Here is an 11,335-nt window from a genome sequence, read left to right on the forward strand (position 1 = left end):
AAACAGGGGTTTTTAATTTATTAATTTTAATTTATTAGTAGATTAGAAACAATATCTTGCCTTTTCTATTTGATACCAAAACTATTTACAAGACTTAATATAGCGACACACCTAGTCATAAGAAATAATTTAAACCAAGTAAAATTTTATACTGGCAAATGCTTATACTTTATAACACAATAAATTGTACGGAGCATCCTCAACAAGATATCGAAATTAGGAAGATAATAGTTAAGCGTTGTTTATTTTAATGTCAATAAAACGAAGATCACTAAAATTGCAAAGAGTAAAGATGAAATATTTTTTCTATTACTTTCAACTAACAAATTTGTTTAACAAATGTTGTATAGAAATAATATATTGTTATCGTTTTTGTCATCAATAATAATCATTTGTTGGTTCACAAAACATTTTGAAAGCCCACAAAATTATTTCAACGACTAACAAATTCGTAGTTGCAGGAGATAACAGGTGGGGCAAAAGTACCTCTACCATTTTGATTTCGCGTCATCTTGGTTATGTGACGTCTAGCTCAGTTTTGCTTTAACCGTTGTATTGTGTAGATATCCAATTGTAATTATGGATAAATATATGCTACAAGAACGAGCAGAAATAGTGAAATATTTATTGAAAATAATCGTTCCATTATTGCCACCCAGAGGAAATTGTGTCAAATATATCATAACCGTCCAGTGTCTCACAAAACCACAATTTGTCGTTTACATGCGAATTTTCGACAGTCCGTTAGGACAGCACACAGGCCTCGTTCTGGAAGACAACGGACGTCTTGTAACGCTGAAAATGTGACTCTGGTGCGCGATAGTGTTACAGAGTCTTCAGAAGCATCAATGGAGACGTGGTTCCCAGTTACACATTTCTGCATGCATATATATATATATATATATATATATATATATGCATATATATATATATATATATATATATATATATATATATATATATATATATACATATACAGGCTTTTCCTTTTTCGAAGTCGGTTAACAATAAAACACTCGACTCAGGTAGGCAGTTTAACACTAGTGACAAACGATATCGAATTTATTCAAACACGCCAGTTGATATATGTAACCTAATAAAAACAGGGGTTTTTAATTTATTAATTTTAATTTATTAGTAGATTAGAAACAATATCTTGCCTTTTCTATTTGATACCAAAACTATTTACAAGACTTAATATAGCGACACACCTAGTCATAAGAAATAATTTAAACCAAGTAAAATTTTATACTGGCAAATGCTTATACTTTATAACACAATAAATTGTACGGAGCATCCTCAACAAGATATCGAAATTAGGAAGATAATAGTTAAGCGTTGTTTATTTTAATGTCAATAAAACGAAGATCACTAAAATTGCAAAGAGTAAAGATGAAATATTTTTTCTATTACTTTCAACTAACAAATTTGTTTAACAAATGTTGTATAGAAATAATATATTGTTATCGTTTTTGTCATCAATAATAATCATTTGTTGGTTCACAAAACATTTTGAAAGCCCACAAAATTATTTCAACGACTAACAAATTCGTAGTTGCAGGAGATAACAGGTGGGGCAAAAGTACCTCTACCATTTTGATTTCGCGTCATCTTGGTTATGTGACGTCTAGCTCAGTTTTGCTTTAACCGTTGTATTGTGTAGATATCCAATTTTAATTATGGATAAATATATGCTACAAGAACGAGCAGAAATAGTGAAATATTTATTGAAAATAATCGTTCCATTATTGCCACTCAGAGGAACCTGTGTCAAATATATCATAACCGTCCAGTGTCTCACAAAACCACAATTTGTCGTTTACATGCGAATTTTCGACAGTGCGTTAGTACAACACACAGGCCTCATTCTGGAAGACAACGGACGTCTTGTAACGCTGAAAATGTGGCTCTGGTGCGCGATAGTGTTGCAGAGTCTTCAGAAGCATTAATGGAGACGTGGTTCCCAGTTACACATTTCTGCATGAAATTTAAGCCGACTTTTGAAAACTGATTTGAAAATGTTCCCGTACAAAATTCAATTGGTCCAAAAATTGCTACCGAGAGATCAATTAATTCACGAAACATCATTGCATCCATTAAAAACAACTCTATGGTGTGGTATTCATACTGGAAACATCATTGGTCCCTATTTTTTTGAAAATTACCAATTTGTTGCAGTTTCTGTTACTGCGGAACGGTACCAAGACATGATTCGAAATTTTCTTGTGCCTGAGATGGTAGAGCAAGGACTAGATGACATGTGGTTTGAGCAAGATGGGGCCACAGTACACACATAGCTCGTTCAGCAATTCAATTACTGAATGATTGTTTCTTCACGAAGACGAAGTGGCGATTTAGCAAGACCAGCCAGATCTCCGGATTTAACAGCACCCGGCTTTTTAAAATCAAAAGTTTATGTGAATAAGCCCCAAACGATTCAACATCTTAAAGACAATATTCGTCACGAAATTGAAGAAATTCAGCTTCAGATGTTGCAGGATGTCATGAAAATTGCCTTAAAAAAGCCGAAAGTTGCATACCGAGTCGCGGTCACCATTTAGCCGATATAATTTTTCAATCAACTGTATTTGTCATCTTATCATGTCATTTATAACCAGTCATAATAATTATTTCCTCGCAAACTTCAATACAAGTGAATGATATTTTATTAAAACGATGAAATTGTAAAGTAAATAATATATATCTAAATTCTGAGTAGACTTATTTATCTCCATTAAAATAATCTTTACCGGACATTTTTCAATATTTAGTCAGAATATAACGCTAGACACTCAAATATATACTTTATAGTTACAATTTACAATACCTTAAAATCATAAAATATGGAGATATTTGAAGGATAAAAGCATTTGAATAAGGGCGGGATCATACCAGCTTGAAGCTCATATTATTTTGGGAGAGTTCATTTAACCTGTTGTATATTATCCAGTCATTGATGCCAAATAATCATGGCAAGTTAGGCGAATAACTAACGTAATTATCATACATCGAAAGATGCCAACATACAGGAGGCTCACCAAGTATCAATGCATCCACAGAATGTTAATATTGCTACCACAAGATGGATATTGTGATGGGCATTCCGCAGTACCTCATGTATAGTTTGTTTCATTACTTTTCAACGTAACACCCTGTCTTATTAAAAAACCTAAGTTAGCCTAATTCAGTTCTGAAATCTTGTTAAGTCTGTAGACGATATAACTATAGTAACTATGGTGGTAATAATTTAGATTAGAGCCAAACTAAATATGAATCAACAAAATTAGTAATAATAATGATAATAATTTAGATTAGAGAAAACTTAAAAATTCCTGTGACTAGGTGTGCGCAACCTATATTGTAAATATGTCAAACTTATTGAACAATTATATTTCGACATCAACTAAAACTGATGAAAATATTTATATACCTTTAACAGGACAATAATCCGAAAATATCTTTAGTACAACTCTTGAAATTATTTGAGTAATTCTGTTTAATGTCGTGGAATAATAATGTCGGTTTTTAAAGTAGTTTTCCTCTTAGATAGCTTTGGAGTCACATATCTATGGCAATATTTAATGAATAAAGCCTGACTTGAGCGCGTTTGAAAGGTAAGATTTCAATTATATTCAATTTCAATATCTAAATTATAGAGATCGATATGTATCGATATCATCCGTATTTAAAGAAATTTCAATAAATCCAGACATTTTTAAAAATATAATAGTTATAATATATTGGTCGACAAAAAATCGATATATTGACCGAAAAATCGATGTCGATATTTAAAGAAGATTACATCGATAAATCGATATTTTTCTTTGGGCGTCTTCAGTTCATTCTCGAGAGGAAGCAAACATCTCACATTAACACAAGGAAGAAACTTGGCTTCCTGTCGAAATGACAACAATATAATTTGCAATCCAATCCAGCATATATATGTGATTTACTATAAAATATTAATTATCAATGTATTAAAGTCTGAACCATATACACACTCTAATGCAAAACATAATTATCATACATAGAAAGATGCCAACACACAGGAAGCTCACCAACTATCAATGCATCCACAGAATGTTAATATTGCTACCACAAGATGGATATTGTGATGGGCATTCCGCAGTACCTCATGTATAGTTTGTTTCATTACTTTTCAACATAACACCCAGTCTTATTAAAAAACCTAAGTTAGCCTAATTCAGTTCTAAAATCTTGTTAAGTCTGTAGACGATAACTATAGTAACTATGGTGGTAATAATTTAGATTAGAGCCAAACTAAATATGAATCAACAAAATTAGTGATAATAGTGATAATAATTTAGATTAGAGAAAACTTAAAAATTCCTGTGACTAGGTGTGCGTAACCTATATTGTAAATATGTCAAACTTATTGAACAATTATATTTCGACGTCAACTAAAACTGATGAAAATATTTATATACTTTTAAAAGGACAATAGCCCGAAGATATCTTTAGTACAACTCTTGAAATTATTTGAATAATTCTGTTTAAGGTTGTGGAAAAGTAGTTTCGGTTTTTAAAGTAATTTTCCTCTTAGATAGCTTTGAAGTCACCTATCTATGGCAATATTTAATGAATAAAGCCTTACTTGAGCGCGTTTCAAAGGTAAGATTTCAATTAAAACCATTTAAATAAGAATGGATATCAAAATAAACCTCATACTTGGTTTCCACTTAAATTAATGATTTATTTACTATTTTAATGGAATTACTTTTGATTTGTAGAAATTATGTTTTTACCAGGAAAGTGGCAAAAGACCATCTATTACAACTAATAAAAAAAATTACTTCTCCTCCAACCTATTGATACATATTTGATCATAGATCAACATTTTATGTACCAAAATCTTAAATATCATGCTTAGTAAATTTATAGAAATTATTAAAAACAAGATCATATTAAAAATACACGAGTTTATACCTATTGACATGTACTATTTTTACAGCAACATGTTAAATATTTAGCTTGCATTTCTTTCTTTACTTAGATAATTGATACTAGGAAAGAGTTCAATATTTTATTATATTATTTTTTAAATTTAACAATATTTAGTATTTTATAAAACGACATAGTAAAAATAATAACCATGAATAACATTATAGGTGTTACTATTTATATAACAATTACTTTATTAGGTGTTCGTTTTTACATGTATTCGTAGCATTTTAACAAGCCTTAAGTAGGAAATATCCATTAAATTATTCTCAACAAAAAAAAGTTATTAATGTTAAATATATGATTTATATCGATACAAGAACCAGTGTAGGAAAGAAGAAGAAGAAATATTAGAGAGCGCTGTTTTGTATTAGGGCTGTTCAAAATTGCATAAAAGACTAGCGATGCAAACAAATTTTTCGCTCATAGGTCAGCTTGGCCCCTCACATCCAAAGCGCACTAAATAGAAAATACATCCTTTGTGCTGTCTTCCTGGTCATCACACTGGCCTTCCACAAAGTTTTCCACGATGATTTAATATGATATATAAACCAATAAATCTTTTGTGTAGGAAAGATCTTTCCAAGTAAGGGTAGAAAAATCCTTCTCTAGCACCAAAATAATCAGTTCCGGAGTCCCCCCAGGGCTCTCCACTAGCGCCTGACCTTTGTAACTTCTGCATGACCGAAATTCCAATGAAAAAGGATGTGGAAATCACACAATACTCGGATGACACAGACTTTTTTTCAAATGTTCGTTCCCCAGACCGGGTGCACAACAGGTCAACTTTCCGCAGCCGTGAAATGGCTAATATTTTTGAGATTAGAAATTAACGCCCAAAAAACTCAAGCCGCAACTTTTGACCACAGAATAGATGTCAGGATACACCTTAGGCGCGATAGGGCCATTTATTTAGGTCTCAATTTTGACCGCCGATTCACCTGGAGACCCCAAGAAAATAAAGCTGCTTTACAAGAACTTAATCAGATCAATGATGGCCCTCTTCGGGTTAAACACTTGGTCCAGCTACGCTACGCCAAGCCTGGTCAAACACCTGCAAATAATGCAGAACAAAATACTCCTTCATTCACTGTGCGCCCAGTGGTTCATCAGAAACTCCCATATTCATAGAGTGACAGACACCCCACCAGTGACCGAATTTGTGAACCATCTTTCAACAAATTCCTACAATCCTCAGCCCTTTCTGAAAACCTTTTCTTAAAATCCTTCTACAAGGTGCTCGCACCTCGATAACCCCTGTCCCTAAATAGTCAAATGACCAAAAGCAGCCTCCGGGCCCTCACACCCCGGCGCAACCCTACCTTCACGGGCACCTCAAGAATTCCAGTTGAAATTAGCTAGGATTTTTAAAACCAGCTAGGTCTAAGATAAAAAATAAACAAAGTTTCTCTTTTGTTCCAAAGCCATAAGTGTCTTATTAACTAATGTGATTAAAAATAAGTGATTCGTAACATTTTATTTGAACAACGTGTAAAATAATAAATTACGCTTTATTAAGTATGTGGAATGAAGTATTTTTGGGAAATATCACTTCAAGAACTTCAAGCACCAAAAAAAATCTAAATGATAGAGATCGATATATATCGATATCTCCATATTTAAAAAAAATTCAATAAACCCAGACGTTTTTAAAAATATAACAGTTATAATATATTGGTCGACAAAAAATCGATGTCGATATTTAAAGAAGATTATATCGATAAATCGATATTTTTCTTTGGGCGTCTTCAATTCATTCTCGAGAGCAAGCAAACATCTCACACTAACACAAGGAAGAAACTTGGCTTTCTGTCGAAATGACAACAATATAATTTGCAATCCAATCCAGCATGTATATGTGATTTACTATAAAATATTAATTATCAATGTATTAAAGTCTGAACCATATACACACTCTAATGCAAAATATTGTCTACCCCAGCCTCCGTATTGTCCAGATATTGCTCCATTCAACATTCATATCTTAGGGGAAGTTCCATCTAACAATAAACCAATATAGTTTTTGTTTTCGCTCTTTTTGAAACAGCCATTGAATGAAGTTCCATCCCAAGTTACCTTAACTTGATACTATATGGAATAAATATAATATACAATTGCTTTAGCTTCTTTCATTGTTGAGCAGATTTCCTCTTGTTTGGCTCTAAACATTCTGGCTAAGATAGGAGAATTTAGCGTACTACCTCGGTAATAAATTTTTTTTGAACTTGATGTCTGTGATTGTGTACATCTGGTGACTTTTATTTATTAAGAAACTCTTTTAAAAAATTCTTTGAAATGAATTGATAGCAGGAATCAGGTCTATATCCTCTATATAATTGGTGTTTACCTTTTCCATGAAAATATTTTAAATAGCTATTTTATAGTATTATCGTATATAGTTTTAATAAACTATTATCGATACCAGTGAATTTGGTCTATAGGATTTTACTTCTTATTGCTGGTTTTGGGATCATAACAATTTCAGTCATAATAATAAAGTCGACTAATTCCACAATTCTCCAGGTAAATTTTGTAGTACATATTTAATTATCAAATAACAACTCGTTATTCTGATTGGTTTGATCTCAATTTTTTAAATCATCATGTTTTCGTACTCAGTGGTCATTAGTAAATTATTTTCAACATCTTATATAATCACCAAATTGTATTACAATCACATATATTTTAACATAAGTATTATTAAACTATACAATATAATCTCAACAATATATACATAATTATCAACTATTATTGTATAATACTTACGGCATCAGAAATGGTCCAAATGCCGAATAGGACACAAAAAAAGAAAACTTTGCCCATTTGCTACAGCCTAATATAAATGACGGACGGAACAATCGCAAATATACGAGTTTACTAAGGACCACAAATAAATTGATCCATGAAAATATAAATCTATCTATTTTTTTTAGATAGCTTTATTTGTTCTGCGATAAGGTATGCCTTATCACAAACAGGGTTATGACACATTGCTAAAATAATTTTTAATTTTACAGATAATCACCAAAAATGCCCATGTTACATTTGTTTGTGTGTTTAGATTTCAACACACGTCTAGAGAACGGTCGTTTGTTGATTATACGGTATTTCGAGATATGAGATTTTACTTGATATGACTTAATTTTGTTAAAGTTTGTTTCAAAAGATTAACAACTAAGTTGATATTAGAAATATTGCTTCTAATTTTCTTATACTTTGCACCATCTTACAGGTAACGTTCCAATCATGAGCATGATAAGGCATGATGGAAGGAGTTCTTCATATTACTGACAACTCATGACTCATGACTGTAATGAATGACCTTTAGAGTTTTTCATGATATAGTTCGCATTGTAGAACTATATGGCTTGAGAATTAACGAAAAACAGATCAAAGTCCCTCAAAAACCCTGATGGATTGTCTGCAGTAAACTTCAGCGAGATCCAGGAAGTGTAGAAGTTCAAGTACTTGGGATCAGCGAATATGAGAAGAAATAAGTAATGAGCTGAATCCATCAAGCTGCAGGAGCTTCTACTGATCTAAGATGGTGCATGTGGAAAAATGTCTCTTTAGTATGGTTCCGAGACCGCAAAAAATATTTATAAATTATTTGTGTTAGTTTTAATACATTTTCTATATTGCTCTGAGAGAAGTATTATGTACGTATAATTTCGTCAAAGGTGATTTGCGTTCTTCAAAAGTAAATAGTGATATTGATGTGCAAGGCAAGGAATAGCGCGAGCCCCTGGTGATCTGTGTTGTTGACTCCTAAGGAAATTAATCTAAAATTGACAAAAATGCATAGGGAGTCTGCTCCTTCCATACTAATCATTAAAAATTGGGAAACTGAATTTAAATATGGTCGCACGTTGGTTGAAAGATGGTCAAAAACAGTAATCAAACCAAAAAAGATCTCTGGCCTAGAGGTAGGTGCCGCAGTTGTATGTAAATGTAAGTTACAGTTGTATGTAATGTAAATATGCAACGATTTACCCATCAATCTCTAGATCGAGGTTTATCGACCGATAGTTACTAAAGATGGTGGAAACCGGGTTCAGGGCCATAGAAAGGGAAGCCAAGGAGGGAGAAAAAGAAGAGAAAATTTCCTTTTATCAGGACAATACACTTGTGCATAAGTACAGAACAATATTTGAAATTTTATTTTAATAATGGTTTACCAAAAAAATATAAATTAACTCACTTATATATATATATATACATGAAATATATATGCTTGGTCCTCTTATACCTAAGATGTCCTATCATACATCATACATTCAGTCATATCGAATTCATTATTGAATTTAATTCCATTTTAGATTAGATTAATATTTCGCAAGTCACTTAATTGTACTTGTAATATTCATAAAGTGCAATGTATTTATATCACATCGGACGTAATGAAACTTATCTTAACCACTCAAAATATACCATAATCATTATAGAAAGGAAAACAAATAATTATACATAAGTATTGCCTTGTGATGAAACACATAACAACATCATCCATCAACAACACATAACAATTTCTACAAGATAATATTTATCTAATAATGTTTAAGTTGTATTTCGGGTATCCATCTGTCTTTGGTTGTTAGAAAAACCTATAGCCTATTCAAAATTTTTTGTACATACGTCATACAGATGTTTATTGTATTGCCTGTTGCAATTTGTAAATTCGTTTCAGAATCAGACAATATTTTCCTTCTCATTTTATTCTAGTTAAAAAAAGACATAATGCTGTGTGATAAGTTCGAACGTGAAATCGAACTAGCCTGTCACCGGTCGTCCGGTTGTCAAACGTACGCAAAATTATTCAAAATATTAATTTTAATTACAATAGGTTATAAACCGGCGAACATTATTTTAGCGCTTCAAATGTTTTGATAAATTTTAAATCCTTGTGTTATACATGATATTACTTTGTTTGAAATACCGAAAACAATAGTCAGGGTCAAAAACTGAATGCGGCTTTAATAAGTTATTTCGAAAATGAACGAAATAATGGAAGCCCCCTTTTGCCCGTAAATTCCGTTAGAAAGGTATGTATTGTTGATATTAAATATTATAAGTTGCTGCAATTTTATTGAAAATGTTTTTAGCGGGTTGTTGCCGCGCTAAATATTACTGTGGGTACTGTGACTAACATCGCTTACAAAATGAAGAATAATATGTTAGGTTCAACCAAGAAAACCCGACTACATAGGAAGTGGATAACGAATCTTAACCATCTTGAAATGGCTCTATTCGAGCTCAAATATACGCAATATATAAGAACAGTAAGTACACAAACTATTGTATCGATATAAATATAATTTAGTAAAATTATTTTAGAGAAAATTGTTAGTCTGGAAAGTATACATAAAAGAGTTAGGGACAAGCAGCTTTTTGAGGGATGTAAGGCATCCCTTCATAAACTCTTACGGGGCATAGGATTTAAATGGTCAAATTTTAATAGGTCTAATGCAACTTCCAGACGCTGCCTTAAAAAAATCACTTTTTAAAGGCTTATAATAAAATAAAGGAAGATAATTTATTTGACTTTTTTACTACATCTTGAAGAACATTTTTTAATTAAAATTAAATTATTTTTTTTTACTTTATCTTGATGAAACATGGATATTTCAAAAAGACAGTAATAAAAAGTGTAAAGACAACAAAAATTGATGGAGAAAGGTAAAAGTTATAATAGCTTTTGATTAGGTCATAATATTTATTAATAATTAATTGCAGATATATTGCTGAAGCGTTTCTTATATTCAATCATTGTTTCTTTATTCCTATTTTTCCTCAACAGACTGTACTTTTGCTTGATTGAAATGTTAGTAGTACTTAAAATGTATTCTATTATATTTAACTCCTCAATATAACAATTGGAATTCGGTTATCACTAGAATTGTTATTTGTTATTATAAAGGAATTTTAGGGCAAAATATAGGGCAAGCTTTTTCATTTATGTTCAATAATATGGGACTTTTTACATCACGTTATATTTAATGTCATTAAATATAGAAAATTTTATAAATTGCTGTAATGAAAATGCTTTCATATTTGTCTTATCTAAAAATTGTAAAATTATATAATATATTTTCATGTAATTTGGAAATATTATTACTTTTATTAGGCGTTTATATTTATTATTACCATATTTTTAATTGTCCGGTATTCATATTTGGCGACAGTCTAGTAGCAAAACAAATCTAAATATTTTCATGATTAATGTATCAGAAAAGACCATCCATCAAAACAGTATACGTTAGAAATATATACGAACAAAATCGCTTTGAATAACAAATAAATAGAAATAATTTTCTCTCCAACTATAATATGATATTTTTAAAATATTTCAGGCATGCGCACAGTAGAGTTTTCC

General features: G+C 31.2%; 1 protein-coding gene across 2 annotated transcripts in view; it reads right to left on the bottom strand.

The window, feature by feature from the left end:
• The window catches only part of LOC143200989 (vanin-like protein 1), a 32,001-nt gene extending 24,092 nt beyond the window's left edge, over nucleotides 1–7,909 (bottom strand). Inside the window, exon 1 of one of the 2 annotated variants that reach the window (XM_076411812.1) lies at nucleotides 7,729–7,909. In XM_076411812.1, the coding sequence (XP_076267927.1) occupies nucleotides 7,729–7,785 (57 nt within the window). In that variant the 5' untranslated portion in view covers nucleotides 7,786–7,909. The remainder of the gene's footprint in view (nucleotides 1–7,728) is intronic. The other variant, XM_076411811.1, reaches the window with a different exon arrangement.
• Between the last annotated feature and the right edge of the window lie 3,426 nt (nucleotides 7,910–11,335).

This window comes from Rhynchophorus ferrugineus, unplaced genomic scaffold (assembly GCF_030347505.1).
Source record: "Rhynchophorus ferrugineus isolate W39M unplaced genomic scaffold, kcgeb_rfMv2 rfM8, whole genome shotgun sequence".
Classification (NCBI taxonomy): Eukaryota; Metazoa; Arthropoda; class Insecta; order Coleoptera; family Curculionidae; genus Rhynchophorus; species Rhynchophorus ferrugineus.